The sequence below is a fragment of the Chiloscyllium punctatum genome, chromosome 36 (assembly GCF_047496795.1).
Source record: "Chiloscyllium punctatum isolate Juve2018m chromosome 36, sChiPun1.3, whole genome shotgun sequence".
Classification (NCBI taxonomy): domain Eukaryota; kingdom Metazoa; phylum Chordata; class Chondrichthyes; order Orectolobiformes; family Hemiscylliidae; genus Chiloscyllium; species Chiloscyllium punctatum.
Genome location: NC_092774.1, coordinates 49077745 through 49099814, shown reverse-complemented (window position 1 = coordinate 49099814; position 22070 = coordinate 49077745). Strand labels below are relative to the sequence as shown.

The following is a 22070-nucleotide window of genomic DNA, read 5'->3' as shown; positions in this document are numbered from 1 at the left end:
TATGCCCGAAAAGTCGGTTCTCCTGCTCCTCGGATGTTGCCTGACCTGCTGTGCTTTTCTAGCCCAGCACTCTCGACTCTGATCTCCAGCATCTGCAGTCCTCATTTTCTCAGTTTCTCTCTCTCACTGCTTCTCTGACCCTTGTCAGTCTGCTTTTTCTCTCTCTCTGTTCCATCTCAATGTGGTTTTTCTCTTACAGCCTGCACACCAGCCAACAAGGATCTGACTACACTTGTCCCGTTCTCCAGCTCATGGTCTGTAGTCAGAGAGACGTACAGCATGGAAACAGACCCTTCGGTCCAACCTATCCATGCCGACCAGATATCCCAACCCAATCTAGTCCCACCTGCCAGTACCCGGCCCATATCCCTCCAAACCCTTCCTATTCATATACCCATCCAAATGCCTCTTAAATGTTGCAATTGTACCAGCCTCCACCACTTCCTCTGGCAGCTCATTCCATACACGTACCACCCTCTGAGTGAAAAGGTTGGCCCTTAGGTCTCTTTTATATCTTTCCCCTCTCACCCTAAACCTATGCGCTCTAATTCTGGACTCACCGACCTCAGGGAAAAGATTTTGTCTATTTATCCTATCCATGCCCCTCAATTTTGTAAACCTCTATAAGGTCACCCCTCAGCCTCCAACGCTCCAGGGAAAACAGCCCCAGCCTCTCCTGATAGCTCAAACCTTGCAACCCTGGCAACACCCTTTTCTGAACCCTGGAGACTTTGGCACTATAACTGAATATGTAAATATTGCCTAAAATATAACCGGAGATTCTGACTCCACCAGCCTTTCAGACAGCGAGTTCCAGAGTCCCTCCACCCTCTGGCTGAAATGAATTACCTCTTCTTAGCTGTCTATGTGCTCCCTTAAATCTAAGCCCCCCAGTTATTGGAAGAGATGCCTTTCCATCCACCCTATCCAGGCACTTCATAATCTTATAGACCTTTGTCAGGTCCCCTCTCAACCTCCCCTGCTCTAAGGGAGAGAACCCCAGCCTGTATAACGTTTTCCCACAGTTCAGTCTCTCTGTCCGGGCAACATGCTGGAAAAACTCCTGCTGTAGCCCGTCCAGTGCAATGACAGCCCTCCTGCAGTGTGGTGACCAAAACTGCACAATATCCCAGCTGTTCCCTCACCAAGGTTCTGTGTAACTCCAACATACGCTCTCTGTTCTTGTATGGTTACCTTGGCTAAGGAAGACACGCATTCCATCTTCCTTCATCATTACCTGGATACCTTCAGGGACACCAGGGGTCCTGTTACAGAACACAGGACATTACAGCGCAGTACAGGACCTGGTGTAAAAAGCGATTTACACCAGATCTTGCCATTAAGGAATGATCGAAATAATCAACTGACTACACTGTTTCTGGAACGGCATGTGACTGTGGGGGAGTGACCATGGGTTGGCTGGTAGGCGTTACTGACTGGGATGTTAAATCTTGCATAAAGGAAGAACTGGTCCGTTTGTTCAGGGAGCTCTCTTGACACGGCTCCGCAAGCATTGTGAAGGGTTCCTCCAAAGGCTGGTACTTGCTTAATGAATTTGGACTGTTCACAGGAGTTGGCGTATTGCAGTTGCATTACGTGTGCAAGAATCTCAAGATAAAGAACCAAACGCGAGTAGCTAGTGCTGTTTCCTCTGTTCAAGAAGAGAAATACAGGGATAATCGAGGGAACTACAGACTGGCCTCACGTCGGTGGGTGGGAAGCGACTTGGAGACCATTCTTCAGGATAGGATTTCTGTAGATTTGGAAAAGCATGGCCCAATTGGGGACAGTCAGCGTGGCTCTGTGCAGGGCAGGTCATGTCTTACTGACTTGATGGAATTTTTCAGGGAGGTGACGAAGGTGATCGACGAGGTAGAGCAGTGCGTATTGTTACAACACAGATTTTGGTAAGGCTTTCGACAAGGTCCCTCATGGTAGGCTCACCCAGAAGGTTAACGTGCATGGGATCCAAGGTGATTTGTCCACTAGGATTCAGAATGCAGAGGGTAGTGGTGGAAGGCTGTTTCTCTGGCTGCACTGATGAATGGTTTTGGCAGGGATCTGTGCTGGGACCTCTGCTGTTTGTGATAAACACATAAATGACTTGGATGAAAATGTAAACGGGGTGGGTTAGTAAGTTTGCAGATGATACCAAGATCGCTGGAGTAGAGGATAAGTGTAGAAGGTTGTCACAGCGGGATAGAGATCATGGGCAGAGTAATGGCAGAGGGACTCGAATCCGAGTCAGTCAGAGGTGCTGCACTTTGGGATACCAAATGTTAAGGGAACATACAGAGATAATGGTAGGATCCTGAACAGCATTGATGTACGGACGGATCTTGGGGGTCCATACCTCCATGGTAGTGGCCATGCCAGTAAAAAGGGTGGTAAAGGAGGTGTATGGCATGCTTGCCTTTAATGGTTGAGGAAATTGAGTACAAGAGGCAGGCTGTCATACTGCAGTTCGATAAGTCCAAAAGGCAGAAGAGGAGAAATTAGGCCATTCAGCCCATTGAATCTGCTCCACCATTTAATCATGGCTGATAGGTTTCTCAACCCCATTTTCCCACTTTCTCCCCATAACCTTTGATCCCCCGGCAATCAAGAACTTTGTAAGACTTTGGTTAGGCCACACTTGGAACATTGCACTCAATTCTGGTCGCCACATCACAGGAAGAATCTGGAGTGGGTGCAGAAGAGGTTTATCAAGATGCTACGTTGATCGTGTGAGCTTAGAAAAACTTGCACCGTTTTCTCAGGAGCGGTGGAGGCGGTAGGGAAACTTGATCGAAGTCTACGAAATTATGAGCAGCACGGACAGGGTTGACAGTTTTCCCAGAGTTGAAGTGTCTAATACGAGGGATCATGCACTTAAGGTGGGGGGGGGGGAAAAAGAGTTGGAAGGATATGTGAGAGGTAAGTCTTCTTTACACAGAGAATGGTCGGTGCGTGGAACGCGCTACCAGGATGGTGATGGAAGGAGATATGATAGAAGTGTTTGGGGGACTCTTGGATAAGGACATGAACATACAAGGAATGGAGGGACATGGACCAAGGACAGATCGAAGGATTAGTTTAGTTTGGCATCATGTTTGGCACAACACCATGGGTTAAAGGGCCCATTCCTGTGCAGTACTGTTCAATGCTCCTCACTACCAGCTGCACCATCAATTTTAGTCTGATTTGCAAATTTATTCTTTATACTTGCTACATCCACATCCACGTCATAGCATCAGAGAGATGTACAGCACGGAAACAGACCCTTCGGTCCAACCCGTCCATGCTGACCAGATATCCCAACCCGATCTAGTCTCACCTGCCAGCACCCGGCCCATATCCCTCCAAACCCTTCCTATTCATCTCGTCATCCAAATGCCTTTTAAATACTGTAATTGTACCAGTCTCCATCACTTCAGGGAGTTTGTTTGCTGGTTCTTCAGCCTCACCTTCCTTTATCAGCGAGTGCAAGTCAGACATAGCACTGCTGCCTCACGGCGCCAGGGACCCGGGTTCAATTCCAGCCTCAGGTGACTATCTGTGTGGAGTTTGCACGTTCTCCCTGTGTCTGTGTGGGTTTCCTCCGGGTGCTCCGGTTTCCTCCCACAGTCCAAAAATGTGCAGGTCAGGGTGAATTGGCCATGCTAAATTGCCCGTAGTGTTAGCTAAGGGGTAAATGTAGGGGTATGGGTGGGTTGTGCTTCGGAGGGTCGGTGTGGACTTGTTGGGCCAAAGGGCCTGTTTCCACGCTGTAAGTAATCTAATCTAACAGAAACGAAATGAAACTTCCAGAGTGAACTCAAAAGGTGGCCCTGACGGATATCTTCAAGAAAATCAGCCAAAAAAAAAAAACAGACGGTTTCAGGCCCAACCAAGTATCATGAAAACCATCAAAGTCATCGGGCCAGTTTGGCCACTTTGAGTTTTTGAATGCATCCTTAACTGTGTCTGTCTGTCTGTCTGTCTGTGTGAATGAGGCTGAGAACAAAGGTTACTGAGTTTAAATTCCGACATCAACTTTGCTGGTTAGTTTTGCTCTGCTACAATAACTGCATTGTTCATGAGCTGTTAAGACTTTAAGCTGCAAACCTGGTGTCTAGAATCGAGTATTCAAAGAGTCTGGGTTCGCTTATCGAGTCATAGAGACGTACAGCGCGGAAACAGACCCTTCGGTCCAACCCGTCCATGCCGACCAGATATCCCAACCCTATCTAGTCCAACCTGCGAGCACCCCGCCCATATCCCTCCAAACCCTTCCTATTCACATACCCATCCAAATGCCTCTTAAATATTTTGTGGTGCCGTGAATACAGAGGTAGCGAGTATACTTTAATTCGCCTTTCCGTCCTTGTGTCATGACATTTTTATATATCACAAATAATAAGGGACACAGCACTGACTCCTTCACACCTGCCTCCAGTCACAAACACACACACAGTCTTCTACCACCATCGTGTCTCCTGCCAGTAAACTAATTCTGGGTCCAACTTGTCAAGTTACCCTGGATCCGATGTGGTTTTGTTTCTTCATCAGTCTCACATGTGGGACCTTGGGAAAGGCTTTGCTAAAAGCCAGATAAACGATATCAACTGCTCGAAGGGGCCCTATCTGCAATGAGGCACCTGATCGGAAAGGGCCAGTAATCACATCGATGCATTACCTCCATAAACTCTCCTCCAAAGATTCAAACCAATGTGTCAAACGTGACAAATCGGCACTGAGTGTCCCTGATTAATCCGTGTCTTTACAAGTGCAGTTATATTGTTTGGTAACGCGCCATCCACCCAGGTTCAAGGAACTCGCCTGGACTTTCCTGGTCTACTCTTCCTTCACTCCCAACACCACCCCAAACCCCCACGGGGTATCTTTCTGTCCCCCAAATCCAAAGGCCCGACCTACCTTCCAGGTGAGGGCAACACTTTACCTGCACTTCTCACAATTGAGCCTATTGCACTCGCTGCTCACAATGTGGTTCTCCCTGCATTGGGGAAACCAAGTATAGACTGGGTGACTGCTTCTCACAGCATCGACATTCTACCCACAAAGAAGGCTCTGAGCTTCCAGTCGCCAGCCACTTTTAACACCCCACCCTGGTCCCAGGCCAACATCTCTGTCTCAAGCTTGCTACAGTGTTCCAATGGAGGGGAACATTCATTTTCCACTTGGGGTCCCCACAGCCCTCTGGACTCAACACCGAGTTCAATCATTTTAAGGACCTGAACCATCCCATGTTCCAGTCCCCTATTCCACACACCAGGCCTTGGTATTGTGAAAGCGTATCATTACACCCTACCTAATGTTAGTCAAAGTTAAAAAAAAATCACACACCAGGTTACAGTCCAATAGGTTGATTTGGAAGCACTAGCTTTGAGAGTCCTGCTCCTTCAGCAAGTGGTTATGGAGGTTAAGATCATACTCAATCACCTGATGAAGGAGCGGTGCTTCCACATCAACCTGTTGGACTGTAACCTGGGGTTGTGTGGTTTTTAAACTTTGTCCACCCCAGTCCAACACCAGCATCTCCAAGTCATATTGTTAGTCACTAGCAGTCCCAATTAACAGCCATTCCCTCTCCTAGCCTAATCCTTGCCCATTCCTTTGTCTGTCCAACTGGTCTTCTCTCTCTTTGGGTTCCATACCCACACAACTTAGCATCCCCACGCTAAATTGCCCCATAGTGTTAGGTGCATTAGCCAGAGGAAAATGGGTCTGGGTGGGTTACTCTTCGGAGGGTCGGTGTGGACTGGTTGGGCTGAAGGGCCTGTTTCCACGCTGTAGGGAATCTAAACTAATCTAATCTAGTCAGTGCGAAATTGAGAAACAAACTTGTAAGGAGATGACAGTTATCTGTAAGAATAATAGTGTGGTGATGGTAGGGGATTTTAACTTTCCAAACATAGACTGGGACTGCCATAGTGTTAAGGATTTAGATGGAGACGAATTTGGTAAGTGTGTACAAGACAATTTTCTGCTTCAGTATGTGGATGTACCGACTAGAGAAGGTGTAAAACGTGACCTACGCTTGGGAAATAAGGCAGGGCAGGTGACTGAGGTGTCAGTGGGGGAGCACTTTGGGGCCAGTGACCATAATTCGATTAATTTTAAAATAGTGATGGAAAAGGATAGACCAGATCGGCCAATTTTGACGGTATTAGGCAGAACTTTCAAAGGCTGATTGGGGGCAGATGTTCGCAGGTAAAGGGACGGCTGGAAAATGGGAAGCCTTCCGAAATACCGAGAATCCAGAGAAAGTACATTCCTGTCAGGGTGACAGGAAAGGCTGGTATGTATAGGGAATGCTGGACGATGAAAGAAATTGAAGGAAGTATATGTCAAGCAAAGACAGCAGAGATTAGTGAATCCTTAGAAGAGTATAAAGGCAGTCGAAGTATACTTAAGAGAGAAATCAGGAGGGCAAAAAGGGGACATGAGACAGCTTTGGCAAATAGAATTAAGTAGAATCCACAGGGTTTTTAAAATACATTAAGACAAAAGGGTAACTATGGAGAAAAACAGGGCCCCTCAAAGATCAGCAAGGCAGCCTATGTGCCGAATTGCATGAAATCGGGGAGATACTAAACGAGTATTTTGATCAGTGTTTACTGTAGAGAAGGACATGGAAGATATCGAATCTGGGGAAATTGATGGTGACATCTTGAAAAATGTCCATATCACAGAGGTGGTGATGCTGGATGTCTTAAAACGCATAAAAGTGAATAAATCCCCAGGACCTGATCAGGTGTACTCTAGAACTCTGTGCGAAGCTAGAGAAGTGATTCCTGAGATATTTGGATTATTAGTAGTCACAGGTAAGGTGCTGGAAGGTTGGAGGTTGGCTGACGTTGTGCTACTATTAAAGAAAGCTAGTAAGGACAAGCCAGGGAACAACAGACCAGTGACATAGTCTACAGTCCATCAGTGTATATGAGCCTGACATCGGTGGTGGGCTGGTTGTTGGAGGGAATCCTGAGGGACAGGATTTACACTTACCTGGTTGGATCTCACAGAATACAGGGAAAACTAGCCATTTGGATACAGAACTGGCTCGAAGGTAGAAGACAGAGGGCGGTGGTGGAGGGTTGTTATTCAGACTGGAGGCCTGTGACCCGTGGAGTGCCACAAGGATTGGTGCTGGGCCCTCTACTTTTCGTCATTTATATAAATGATTTGGATGTGAGCATAAGAGGTGTAGCTGGTAAGGTTGCAGATGAGAGCAAAATGGGAGGTGTAGTGGACAGCGAAGAGGGTTACCTCAGATTACAACAGGATCTGGACCAAATGGGCCAATGGGCTGAGAAGTGGCAGATGGAGTTTAATTCAGATAAACGTGAGGTGCTGGGTTTTGGGAAAGCAAATCTTAGTAGGACTTCTACACTTCATGGTAAGGTCCTAGGGAGTGTTGCTGAACAAAGAGACCTTGGAGTGCAGGTTCATAGCGCCTTGAAAATGGAGTTGCAGGTAGATAGGATAGTGAAAGCGGCGTTTGGTATGCTTTCCTTTATTGGTCAGAGTATTGAGTACAGGAGTTGGGAGGTCCTGTTGCAGCTGTACAGGACATTGGTTAGGCCACTGTTGGAATATTGTGTGCAATTCTGGTCTCCTTCCTATCGGAAAGATGTTGTGAAACTTGAAAGGGTTCCGAAAAGATTTACAAGGATGTTGCCAGGGTTGGAGGGTTTGAGCTACAGGGAGAGGCTGAACAGGCTGGGGCTGTTTTCCCTGGAGTGTCGGAGGCTGAGGGGTGACCTTATAGAGGTTTACAAAATTATGAGGGACATGGATAGGATAAACAGACAAAGTCTTTTCCCTGGGGTCGGGGGGAGTCCAGAACTAGAGGGCATAGGTTTAGGGTGAGAGGGGAAAGATATAAAAGGGACCTAAGGGGCAACTTTTTCACAAAGAGGGAGGTACGTGTATGGAATGAGCTGCCAGAGGAAGTAGTGGAGGCTGGTACAATTACAGCATTTAAGAGGCATCTGGATGGGTGCATGAATAGGAAGGGTTTGGAGGGATATGGGCAAAATGCTGGCAAATAGGACTAGATTAAGTTAGGATATTTGGTCGGCATGGACGAGCTGCCCAAAGGGTGTGTTTCCATGATGTACATCTCTCTGACATCATCCCCGCCAATACGGACCATCAGGAGAGGCTGACAAACAGCTAATACATGTGGCCCTTGAAAGATAGGGTTCATTAAAGACTGGGATTAACAACCACACAGATCACTTGGTATTGGTCACTTTGTATTACTAACCCCCTGACGAACAAAACAAACCATAAATATGCAGGATTATAGACTGTCCCATCTGAGATCCCCACCTGGCCCATCTCAATATATAATACAGCACCTCACATTTATCCAAATTAGACTCCGCCTGCTACTCCTCAGCCCATTGGCCCACCTGATCAAGATCCCGTTGTCCTGAGGATCACTATCCACTCCACCTCCAATTTTGGTGTCATCTGCAAACGTACTAACTCTACCTCCAATGTTCACTGTAACTGTGCGGGTTCAATAATCTCCAAACTCACTGACTGTCCTTTGATAATGATCACCCCGGGCTACTCAATTTCCCATAGTGATCATCATCCAGGATTATCAATTGCCTGGAATTAATAACCGTCAGGGATTACCTGCCAACCTGTGTAAGTAACGTGTGGGATTACCCAGCTGTCTGAGATAACCGACTGTCTTATATTAACAATTTAGGATTGCTCACTGTGCGGTATTAATCACTGTCCAGCATTACACATCATCCCGATCAAACAGATTGGGGCGGCATGGTGTCTCAGTGGTTAGCACTGCTGCCTCACAGCACCAGGGACCTGGGTTCAATTCCAGCCTCAGGTGACTGTGTGTGGAGTTTGTACATTCTCCCCGCATCTGTGTGGGTTTCCTCCGGGTGCTCCGGTTTCCTCCCACAGTCCAAAGATGTGCAGGTTAGGGTGAATTTGCCGTGCTAAATTGCCCATAGTATCCTGGGATGTGTAGGTTAGGTGCATTAGTCAGGGGTAAGTGCAGAGGAATCAATCTGGCTGGGTTACTCTTTAGAGGGTCAGTGTGGACTTGCTGGGCCGAAGGGCCTGTTTCCACACTTCAGGCATTGAAAGCTTAAAATCCCAGACTGATAATCCGGGATTGTCCCGTGTTCACGACTGTCTGGGATTAATAACCTTCCCACATTCACAATTGGCAGGATTAATGACTATCCCATACTATGAACTGGCTAGCCTGACCAACTGCCCTGAATTACCAATTGTGCCTTATTAATAACCATCCACATTCATCTTGTACGAAGGGCTGCCAGGGATTACTGCCTGTCTGCGATGAATTACCAACCGCCCCATCATATTAATAACTGTCCATGATTATCAATCATCTCGCATTAATAATTGTTTAGGATGGCCAACCATCACATAGTCATAATTTTCTGGGATCACCATCTGTCCTAAACGAATAATCATCCAGGATTACTGACTGTCCTGGAATTAACAATCATCCAGGACGGGGGAGAAGACAGGACACCTACCCGGAGAGCACTTCACAGAACATTTCTGGGACACCTGCACTAACCAACTCCCCCTCCTATACTCTGCCAAGGACATGCAGGTCCTGGGCCTCCTCCATCACCACCCGACGCCGGAGGAAGAACGCCTCATCTTCCGCCTCGGCACCCTCCAACCCTACGGCATAATTGTGGATTTCACCAGTTTCCTCATTCCCCCTCCCCCCACCTTATCGCAGTCCCAACCTTCCAGCTCAGCACCGCCTTCGTGACCTGCCCCACCTGTCCACCTTCCTTCCCACCTCTCTGACCTATCACCATTCCCTCCACCTCCATCCACCTACCACACTCTCAGCTACCTCCCCCCTAGCCCCCACCCCCCTCCCGTTTATTTCACCATCCCCTCGACTCTCGGCCTCATTCCTGATGAAGGGCCTCTGCCTGAAACGCCGACTCTCCTACTCCTTAGATGCTGCCTGACCTGCTGTGCTCTCCCAACTCTAACCTCCAGCATCCGCGGTTCCCACTTTCACCTAATCATCCAGGGTTACCAACTGTCCTCAAGTAACAACCGTCCAGGATGACCGACTACTCTCCAGTAATAAACGCCAGGAATTGTTGACTGTCCCAGTTTGATAACTGTCGATAGTTACTGACCAACGAATATCCTCCTGTTAAAATAGCCAGCAAAGCGAATCGAGATGGCGATGTGGAACACGGAAAGGAAGCTCCCAGCGAAAAGTGGAGTTGAATTGTGTTGAAATAATTACTTTCGGGTGTATTGCACATATTGCCTGGCATCCCCCTTGATGACAATGTACAACCAAAGCAAGCTGGCCTGGTCTGAGAACCAAGATTAACATGCCATATTTCTAGTTGTATGTTCGCGTCAACAACGATCTGACCAATCAGGACACGGTTTTCCTGCTGTACAAACTTGTTGCTCTTGTGTCAAACTCCCAAGTTTCTTATGGTCCACTCCTGATCAGTGCAAGACAGAAATCTTCACAGCTTGCCTTCTTTTAGCCATGTTTTTGCTCTGAATTATCAAGCAATGCTTCGATAAACTGGCAGCACTCCAGACAGTCAAGATTTTCCACTGCCTGGCATTTTCAGGCATTCAGGATTCCTCAGCCAATGTACTACTGAACACTTTACATTATTGGCCGTTAGGAAGCATTAAGCATCGGCTGTGTCATAAGTATCCAACACTGGTGGCAGCCCACAATAACTGCTATCACGCGCTGCATTGATAACTGGCCGATATGACAACGAATGACTCAAATTTACCATCCCCGCCACCATTGATTCTCCTCCATGACCAACCAACCTCCACCCAATACGGATTGCCCCCCCATATATACGATTTAACAGCCTGGTTACTGGGATGAGGGGGAGGCTTTGTGAGGGGTAGGCTTTGTGACGGGAGAGTCACTGGGACAGTGGGAGGGGGAAGGCTGGGTGAGGGGAGAGTCACTGGGACAGTGGGAGGGGGAAGGCTGGGTGAGGGGAGAGTCACTGGGACAGTGGGGAGGGGGAAGGCTGGGTGAGGGGAGAGTCACTGGGACAGTGGGGAGGGGGAAGGCTGGGTGAGGGGAGAGTCACTGGGACAGTGGGGAGGGGGGAGGCTGGGTGAGGGGAGAGTGACTGGGAGAGTGGGGGGGGTGGGAGAGTGACTGGGACAGTGGGGGGGGGGGAGGCTGGGTGGGGGGAGAGTCACTGGGACAGTGGGGGGGGGGGGGAGGTTGGGTGAGGGGAGAGTCACTGGGACAGTGGGGAGGGGGGAGGCTGGGTGAGGGGAGAGTCACTGGGACAGTGGGGAGGGGGAAGGCTGGGTGAGGGGAGAGTCACTGGGACAGTGGGGAGGGGGGAGGCTGGGTGAGGGGAGAGTGACTGGGAGAGTGGGGGGGGTGGGAGAGTGACTGGGACAGTGGGGGGGGGGGAGGCTGGGTGGGGGGAGAGTCACTGGGACAGTGGGGGGGGGGAGGTTGGGTGAGGGGAGATGACTGGGGCAGTGGGAGGGGGGAGGCTGGGTGAGGGGAGAGTTACTGGGACAGTGGGAGGGGGGGGAGGCTGGGTGAGGGGAGAGTCACTGGGAGGGGGAAGGCTTTGTGAGGTCACCGACTTGTCTATAATTGGTCACTGTGACAACACAATGGGGTCACAGTGTGAGGTCAGAGGCAGGCTGTGTCCATTGGTACAATGAATGGGGGGGCGGAGGCTTTGTGAATGCACAGCCAGGCTTTACCTATGGAACAGTTGATGGGGAAGCATTGTGAGGTCAGCGCCTTGTCTATAATTGGTCATTGTGACCACACGGGGGGGGCGGGTAACATTGTGAGGTCAGAGACAGGCTGCGCGCGTGATGGACCATTGGTCCAATCTGGAGGGAGGGGGGGCGAGCGCGCGCGTGACGTCAGGGTCAGGCCGCCTCCACAACCGGGCACGGGGAGAATGGACGGGCATTGTGAGGTCAGAGAGCCAGGCCGTTCGGCCCCCTTCTTCCTGCAGTAAGATGGCGGCCGCGCATGCTCTGATCGGACCCCCGCTGCTCTAAAATGGCGGCGCCGAGGCCAGGAGTTTTCAACCCCACCCCCAAACTCACAACCCCATCGCCCCTCCGCCATTTCCCAGCTCGGGTCGAGGGTCCATGGTGCAACCCCCTCCCCCCCCACCCCAGCGTCCCCGACCAGCCTCCAACCGATCAGGCGGCGTCGCGGACCCCTCCAGAGTTACCTGAGGCGGCGGGACTGGGAGGAGGAAGCAGAGCCCGGGCCCCGGCCATCGCCGCCATCCTCCTCCTCCTCGGGCAACGTCCAACAATGGGCCTCACCCCGCGCCTGCGCGCTGCCCTCCTCCGCTCGCTCACCAACCGCCGACGGTCTACGCCTGCGCGGGCGGCCTCTTTTTCCCCCCCTCCTCCTCCTCCACAGGCCGGTGGTTGTCATGGCAACGGAGGCTCCGCGCGCGCGTGCGCGCTCTCTCTCTCTCGCGCCGCTCCCCTTCCCCTTTGGATCGACAGAACCGTCGATCGGGGGGGGGGGGGGTGGGGCCTCCCGCGCGGCGTCTGAAGGAACACGGGCTTGAAAGGGCGGGGCCAAGCAGTCGGGCGGCTTCGCGGATACAATCCCCCCCCTCCCCATATGGACGTAACAGTGAGGCTGCGCGTGGGGTCTGCGCGGTGGCTCAGTGGTTAGCGCTGCTGCCTGACAATGTCAGGGACCACGGGTTCGATCCCAGTCTCGGCCACACTGTCTGTGCTTTCCCCTAATGTAATGTAGTAGAGGAGGGGGGGCCAGTGCTGGACTAGTTAGGCGAAAGATTGGCCATGCTGAACTGTCCTGTAGTGCCCAGGGACAGGGTGGTCAGTCTGGATTGGATGCTCTTTGTCTGGTCCCAATGGGCCGAATGGCCTTCTTCCACAATTCTGATGATACTTTCCGTTACCACGTTTAACCACCGGGTTGAAGTGCCAACCTTAATTTTGGAAGCACTGGCTTTCGGAGCGCCGCTCCTTCCCACCAGGATTGTGAGACGCGCAATTTTCAGCCAAATGTCGTGCAATTCAGGCAACAAATTGCAGTCTTTCATTTGAGAGTGGGGCTGCAGGTTTCGGTTCACTTAGAGGAGAAATGAGCGCTGCTGGGCAAGCGGCCATCCCCAAATGTGGACTCTCCTGCTCCCCGGGTGCTGCCTGACCTGCCGTGCTCTTCCAGCACCACACTTTTCGGCTCGGTTCAGATATAGCGAAATGCCCGAGTTTCTCTTAAGTCACATTCTCGAGATAACTTAAGGTTTTACAACAAAAAAAAGTGCCATCTCAGTTCTGTTTCCCGGCCTTGGGTCAGCCTGGTTCTATTTCCAAAGGAGGAATGGATAAACTGTTGGTGCTTTCTGAGCAAAAATGCAATGTATCTGCAAATACAATTCAGCAAATGCAAATTCACCCCGTAGACTTTGTGTGTGTGTGTGTGCGCGCAGGTGAGCGAGAGAGAGATTGTGAGTGTGAATGCATGTGAGAGAGGGTGTGTGTGTGTATGGAAGCTTGGTAGGGTGTGTGCGTGAGTGTGTGAAGGAGTATAAGCCTGTGAGAGGGTGTGGGTGGGTGTGTGTGTGTGTGTGTGTGTGTGTGTGTGGGGTGGGTACATGTGTGTGTCTGAGACCGTGTATGCATAAATGTGTGAATATGTACATGTGTGTGTTTGTGTCTGTGTGTGAGAGAGAGTGTATAGTACAGTGGGGTCACCTGTAATGTGACATGAACCCAAGGTCCCTGTTGAGGCCCTCCCTATGGGTACCAAACTTGGCTGTCAGCCTCTGCTCGGCCACTCTGTGTTGTTGCCTGTCCCGAAGTCTGCCTTGGAGGATGGTCACCCGAAGCCGAATGTCCCAGACCGCTGAAGAGTTCTCCGACCGGGAAAGATCATTCCTGTCTGGCAATTCCTGCATGGTGTCCATTCGCCCATTGCCGTAGCGTCCGCTCGGTCTCACCAATGTACCATGCCACGAGGCATCTTTGCCAGCAACATCTGGGATAGACAACGTTAGCGGAGTCACATGAGTACCTGCCGCGTACATGGTGGGACGTGTCCCCATGTGTAATGGCAGTATTCATGTCGACACTCTGACAGGTCTTGCAGTGGTTGCCGTGACAGCACTGTCTGGTATTGTGGTCGATTTGACCTGACGGCTGGGTAGTTTGCTGCGAACAATGGTCTGTTTAAGGTTCGGCAGTTGTTTAAGGGTGAGAATTGGCAGTGGCAGTAGGCCCGCAGCTGGGTCCTTGGCGGTGGCAGTAGGCCCGGAGCTGGGATGCTTGGCGGTGGCAGTAGGCCCGGTGCGGGGACGCTTGGCGGTGGCAGTAGGCCCGGAGCCGGGATGCTTGGCGGTGGCAGGAGGCTGAGAGCCTGAACTCTCGGCGGTGGCAGTAGGCCCAGAGCCTGGACTCGCCCCAAACCATCCCCCCAAACCATCACCATCCCCCAACATTATCCCCCACACCGTCACCACCCCCAACATTATCCCCCACACCGTCACCACCCCCCCAACATTATCCCCCAAACCGTCACCACCCCCCCAACATTATCCCCCAAACCGTCACCACCACCAACATTATCCCCCCACACCGTCACCAACCCCAACATTATCCCCCACACCGTCACCAACCCCAACATTATCCCCCACACCGTCACCAACCCCCAACATTATCCCCCACACCGTCACCACCCCCAACATTATCCCCCACACCGTCACCACCCCAACATTATCCCCCACACCCTCACCACCCCCAACATTATCCCCCCACACCGTCACCACCCCCAACATTATTCCCCACACCGTCACCACCCCCAACATTATTCCCCACACCGTCACCACCCCCAACATTATCCCCCACACCATCACCAACCCCAACATTATCCCCCACTCCATCACCATACTCAACATTATCCCCCACACCGTCACCACCCCCAACATTATCCCCCAAACCGTCACCACCACCAACATTATCCCCCCACACCGTCACCACCCCCAACATTATCCCCCACACCATCACCAACCCCCAATATTATCCCCCCACACCGTCACCAACCCAACATTATCCCCCACACCCTCACCACCCCCAACATTATCCCCCCACACCGTCACCACCCCCAACATTATCCCTCACACCATCACCGCTTCCAACATTATCCCCCATACCGTCACCACCCCCAACATTATCCCCCCACACCGTCACCAACCCCAACATTATCCCCCACACCATCACCAACCCTAACATTATCCCCCACACCGTCACCAACCCCAACATTATCCCCCACACCGTCACCAACCCCAACATTATCCCCCACACCGTCACCAACCCCAACATTATCCCCCACACCGTCACCACCCCCAAACATTATCCCCCACACCGTCAACAACCCCAACATTATCCCCCACACCATCACCAACCCCAACCTTATCTCCCACACCGTCACCACCCCCAAACATTATCCCCCACACCGTCACCAACCCCAACATTATCTCTCACACCGTCACCACCCCCAACATTATCCCCCACACCGTCACCAACCCCAACATTATCCCCCACACCGTCACCAACCGCAACATTATCCCCGACACCGTCACCAACCCCAACATTATCCCCCACACCGTCACCAACCCCAATATTATCCCCCACACCGTCACTACCCTCAACATTATACCCCATATCATCACTACCCCCATCTTTATCCCCACACCGTCACCACCCCCAACATTATCCCCCACACCGTCACCACCCCCAAACATTATCCCCCACACCGTCACCACCCCCAACATTATCCCCCACACCGTCACCACCCCCAACATTATCCCCCACACCATCACCACCCCCAAGATTATCCCCCAACCCATACCAATCCCCAATATTATCCCCCCACACCATCACCAACCGTCAACCTTTCCCCCCACACCGTCACCACCCCCAACATTATCCCCCACACCGTCACCACCCCCAACATTATCCCCCACACCGTCACCACCCCCAACATTATCCCCCACACCGACACCACCCCCAACATTATCCCCCACACCGACACCACCCCCAACATTATCCCCCACACCGTCACCACCCCCAAACATTATCCCCCACACCGTCACCACCCCCAACATTATCCCCCACACCGTCACCACCCCCAACATTATCCCCCACACCGACACCACCCCCAACATTATCCCCCACACCGACACCACCCACAACATTATCCCCCACACCGTCACCACCCCCAACATTATCCCCCACACCATCACCACCCCCAAGATTATCCCCCAACCCATACCAATCCCCAATATTATCCCCCCACACCATCACCAACCGTCAACCTTTCCCCCCACACCATCACCACCCCCAACATTATCCCCCATACCGTCACCAACCCCAACATTATCCCCCACACCGTCACCAACCCCAACATTATCCCCCACACCGTCACCAACCGCAACATTATCCCCCACACCGTCAGTTCCCCCAACATTATCCCTCACACCGTCACCACCCCCAACATTATCCCCCACACCATCACCAACCGTCAACCTTTCCCCCCACACCGTCACCACCCCCAACATTATCCCCCACACCGTCACCACCCCCAACATTATCCCCCACACCGTCACCACCCCCAAACATTATCCCCCACACCATCACCACCCCCAAACATTATCCCCCACACCGTCACCACCCCCAACATTATCCCCCACACCGACACCACCCCCAACATTATCCCCCACACCGTCACCACCCCCAACATTATCCCCCACACCATCACCACCCCCAAGATTATCCCCCAACCCATACCAATCCCCAATATTATCCCCCCACACCATCACCAACCGTCAACCTTTCCCCCCACACCGTCACCACCCCCAACATTATCCCCCACACCGACACCACCCCCAACATTATCCCCCACACCGTCACCACCCCCAACATTATCCCCCACACCATCACCACCCCCAACATTATCCCCCAACCCATACCAATCCCCAATATTATCCCCCCACACCATCACCAACCGTCAACCTTTCCCCCCACACCGTCACCACCCCCAACATTATCCCCCACACCGTCACCAACCCCAACATTAACCCCCACACCGTCACCAACCCCAACATTATTCTCCACACCATCACCACCCCCAAACATTATCCCCCACACCATCACCACCCCCAAACATTATCCCCTACACCATCACCACCCCCAACATTATCCCCCACACCATCACCACCCCCAACATTATCCCCCACACCATCACCACCCCCACACCGTCACCAACCCCAACATTATCCCCCACACCATCACCACCCCCAAACATTATCCCCCACACCGTCACCACCCCCAACATTATCCCCCACACCGTCACCACCCGCAACATTATCCCCCACACCGTCACCAACCCCAACATTATCCCCCACACCGTCACCAACCCCAACATTATCCCCCACACCGTCACCAACCCCAACATTATTCCCCACACCGTCACCACCCCCAACATTATCCCCCACACCGTCACCACCCCCAACATTATCCCCCACACCGTCACCAACCCCAACATTATCCCCCACACCGCCACCAACCCCAACATTATCCCCCACACCGTCACCAACCCCAACATTATCCCCCACACCGTCACCAACCCCAATATTATCCCCCACACTGTCACTACCCCCAACATTATACCCCATACCATCACTACCCCCATCTTTATCCCCACACCATCACCAAACCCAACATTATCCCTCACACCATTACCAACCCCAACATCATCCCCCACACCGTCACCAACCGCAACATTATCCCCCACACCGTCACCAACCCCAACATTATCCCCCACACCATCACCACCCCCATCATTATCCCCCACACCATCACCAACCCCAACATTATCCCCCACAACATCACCAACCCCAACATTATCCCCCACACCGTCACCAACCCCAACATTATCCCCCACACCGTCACCAACCCCAACATTATCCCCCACACCATCACGAACCCTAACATTATCCCCACACCATCACCACCCCCAACATTATCCCCCACACCGTCACCACCCCCAACATTATCCCCCACACCGTCACCACCCCCAACATTATCCCCCACACCATCACCACACCCAACATTATCCCCCACACGGTCACCAACCCCAACATTATCCCCCACACCGTCACCAACCCCAACATTATCCCCCACACCGTCACCAACCCCAACATTATCCCCCACACCATCACGAACCCTAACATTATCCCCACACCATCACCACCCCCAACATTATCCCCCACACCGTCACCACCCCCAACATTATCCCCCACACCGTCACCACCCCCAACATTATCCCCCACACCATCACCACACCCAACATTATCCCCCACACGGTCACCAACCCCAACATTATCCCCCACACCGTCACCAACCCCAACATTATCCCCCACACCATCACCACCCCCAAACATTATCCCCCACACCGTCACCACCCCCAACATTATCCCCCACACCGTCACCAACCCCAACATTATCCCCCACACCGTCACCAACCGCAACATTATCCCCCACACCGTCACCTCCCCCAAACATTATCCCCCACACCGTCACCAACCGCAACATTATCCCCCACACCGTCACCTCCCCCAAACATTATCCCCCACACCATCACGAACCCCAACATTATCCCCCACACCATCACCAACCCCAACATTATCCCCCACACTATCACCAACCCCAACATTATCCCCCACACCATCACCAACCCCCAATATTATCCCCCACACCATCACTGCTTCCAACATTATCCCCCATAGCATCACAAACCCCAACATTAAGCCCCACACCGTCACCACCCCCAACATTATCCCCCACACCATCACCACCCCCAACATTATCCCCCACACCATCACCACCCCCAACATTATCCCCCACACCATCACCACCCCCAACATTATCCCCCACACCATCACCACCCCCAACATTATCCCCCACACCATCACAAACCCTAACATTATCCCCCACACCGTCACCACCCCCAACATTATCCCCCACACCGTCACCAACCCCAACATTATCCCCACACACCGTCACCACCCCCAACATTATCCCCCACACCGTCACCAACCCCAACATTATCCCCCACACCATCACCAACCCCCAATATTATCCCCCACTCCATCACTGCTTCCAACATTATCCCCCATAGCATCACAAACCCCAACATTAAGCCCCACACTTTCACCAACCCCAATATTATCCCAACACCGTCACCAACCCCAACATTATCCCCCACACCATCACCACCCCCAACATTATCCCCCACACCATCACGAACCCTAACATTATCCCCACACCATCACCACCCCCAACATTATCCCCCACACCATCACCACCCCCAACATTATCCCCCACACCATCACCAACCCCAACATTATCCCCCACACCATCACCACCCCTAAATTATCCCCCACACCATCACAAACCCTAACATTATCCCCCACACCATCACCACCCCCAACATTATCCCCCACACCATCACCACCCCCAACATTATCCCCCACACCATCACCACCCCCAACATTATCCCCCACACCGTCACCACCCCCAACATTATCCCCCATAGCATCACCACCCCCAACATTATCCCCCATAGCATCACCACCCACACCATTATCCCCCACACCACACCAAGCCGCAATATTTTCCCCCACACCGTCACCAACCCCAACATTATCCCCCACACCGTCACCACCCCCAACATTATCCCCCACACCGTCACCAACCCCCAACATTATCCCCCATAGCATCACCACCCCCAACATTATCCCCCACACCACAACAAGCCCCAATATTATCCCCCACACCGTCACCAACCCCAACATTATCCCCCACAACGTCACCACCCCCAACATTATCCCCCACACCGTCACCACCCCCAACATTATCCCCCCACACCATCACCACCCCCAACATTATCCCCCACACCGTCACCAACCCCAACATTATCCCCCACACCGTCACCACCCCCAACATTATCCCCCACACCGTCACCACCCCCAAACATTATCCCCTACACCGTCACCACCCCCAACATTATCCCCCACACCGTCACCACCCCCAACATTATCCCCCACACCATCACCACCCCATAACATTATCCACCACACCATCACCAACCCCAACATTAACCCCCACACCATCACCAACCCCAACATTAACCCCCACACCGTCACCAACCCCAACATTATCCCCCACACCGTCACCAACCCCAACATTATCCCCCACACTATCACCACCCCCAACGTTATCCCCCACACCATCACCAACCCCAACATTATCCCCCATAGCATCACCACCCACACCATTATCCCCCACACCACACCAAGCCGCAATATTTTCCCCCACACCGTCACCAACCCCAACATTATCCCCCACACCGTCACCACCCCCAACATTATCCCCCACACCGTCACCAACCCCCAACATTATCCCCCATAGCATCACCACCCCCAACATTATCCCCCACACCATCACCAACCCCAACATTATCCCCCACACCATCACCAACCCCAACATTATCCCCCACACTATCACCAACCCCAACATTATCCCCCACACCATCACCAACCCCCAATATTATCCCCCACACCATCACTGCTTCCAACATTATCCCCCATAGCATCACAAACCCCAACATTAAGCCCCACACCGTCACCACCCCCAACATTATCCCCCACACCATCACCACCCCCAACATTATCCCCCACACCATCACCACCCCCAACATTATCCCCCACACCATCACCACCCCCAACATTATCCCCCACACCATCACCACCCCCAACATTATCCCCCACACCATCACAAACCCTAACATTATCCCCCACACCGTCACCACCCCCAACATTATTCCCCACACCGTCACCAACCCCAACATTATCCCCACACACCGTCACCACCCCCAACATTATCCCCCACACCGTCACCAACCCCAACATTATCCCCCACACCATCACCACCCCCCCAACATTATCCCCCACACCATCACCACCCCCCCAACATTATCCCCCACAACATCACCAACCCCCAACATTATCCCCCACACCATCACCACCCCCAACATTATCCCCCACACCGTCACCACCCCCAACATTATCCCCCACATCGTCACCACCCCCAACATTATCCCCCACATCGTCACCACCCCCAACATTATCCCCCACATCGTCACCACCCCCAACATTATCCCCCACACCGTCACCAACCCCAACATTATCCCCACACACCGTCACCACCCCCAACATTATCCCCCACACCGTCACCAACCCCAACATTATCCCTCACACCGTCACCACCCCCAACATTATCCCCCACACCGTCACCACCCCCAACATTATCCCCCACACCGTCACCACCCCCATCATTATCCCCCACACCGTCACCACCCCCAACATTATCCCCCACACCATCACCACCCCCCCAACATTATCCCCCACATCGTCACCAACCCCAACATTATCCCCCACACCGTCACCAACCCCAACATTATCCCCCACACCGTCACCAACCCCAACATTATCCCCCACACCGTCACCAACCGCAACATTATCCCCCACACCGTCACCATCCCCAACATTATCCCCCACACCCTCACCAACCCCAACATTATCCCCCCACACCATCACCAACCCCAACATTATCCCCCACACCCTCACCACCCCCAACATTATCCCCCACACCGTCACCAACCGCAACATTATCCCCCACACCGTCACCATCCCCAACATTATCCCCCACACCATCACCACCCCCCCAACATTATCCCCCACACCGTCACCAACCGCAACATTATCCCCCACACCGTCACCATCCCCAACATTATCCCCCACACCGTCACCATCCCCAACATTATCCCCCACACCATCACCACCCCCCCAACATTATCCCCCACACCCTCACCACCCCCAACATTATCCCCCACACCGTCACCAACCGCAACATTATCCCCCACACCATCACCACCCCCAACATTATCCCCCACACCG

The 22070-nt window shown here is 52.5% G+C and overlaps 2 protein-coding genes across 2 annotated transcripts in view; one reads left to right on the top strand and one right to left on the bottom strand.

Moving 5' to 3' along the window:
* Positions 1–12477, bottom strand: part of LOC140460480 (uncharacterized) — a 46076-nt gene extending 33599 nt beyond the window's left edge. The window contains exon 1 of the mRNA XM_072555025.1: positions 12240–12477. Coding sequence (XP_072411126.1) covers positions 12240–12297 — 58 coding nt within the window. The 5' untranslated portion in view covers positions 12298–12477. The remainder of the gene's footprint in view (positions 1–12239) is intronic.
* LOC140460484 (targeting protein for Xklp2-like) overlaps positions 11946–22070 on the top strand; it is an 81195-nt gene continuing 71070 nt past the window's right edge. Inside the window, exon 1 of the mRNA XM_072555033.1 lies at positions 11946–11975. Coding sequence (XP_072411134.1) covers positions 11958–11975 — 18 coding nt within the window. The 5' untranslated portion in view covers positions 11946–11957. The remainder of the gene's footprint in view (positions 11976–22070) is intronic.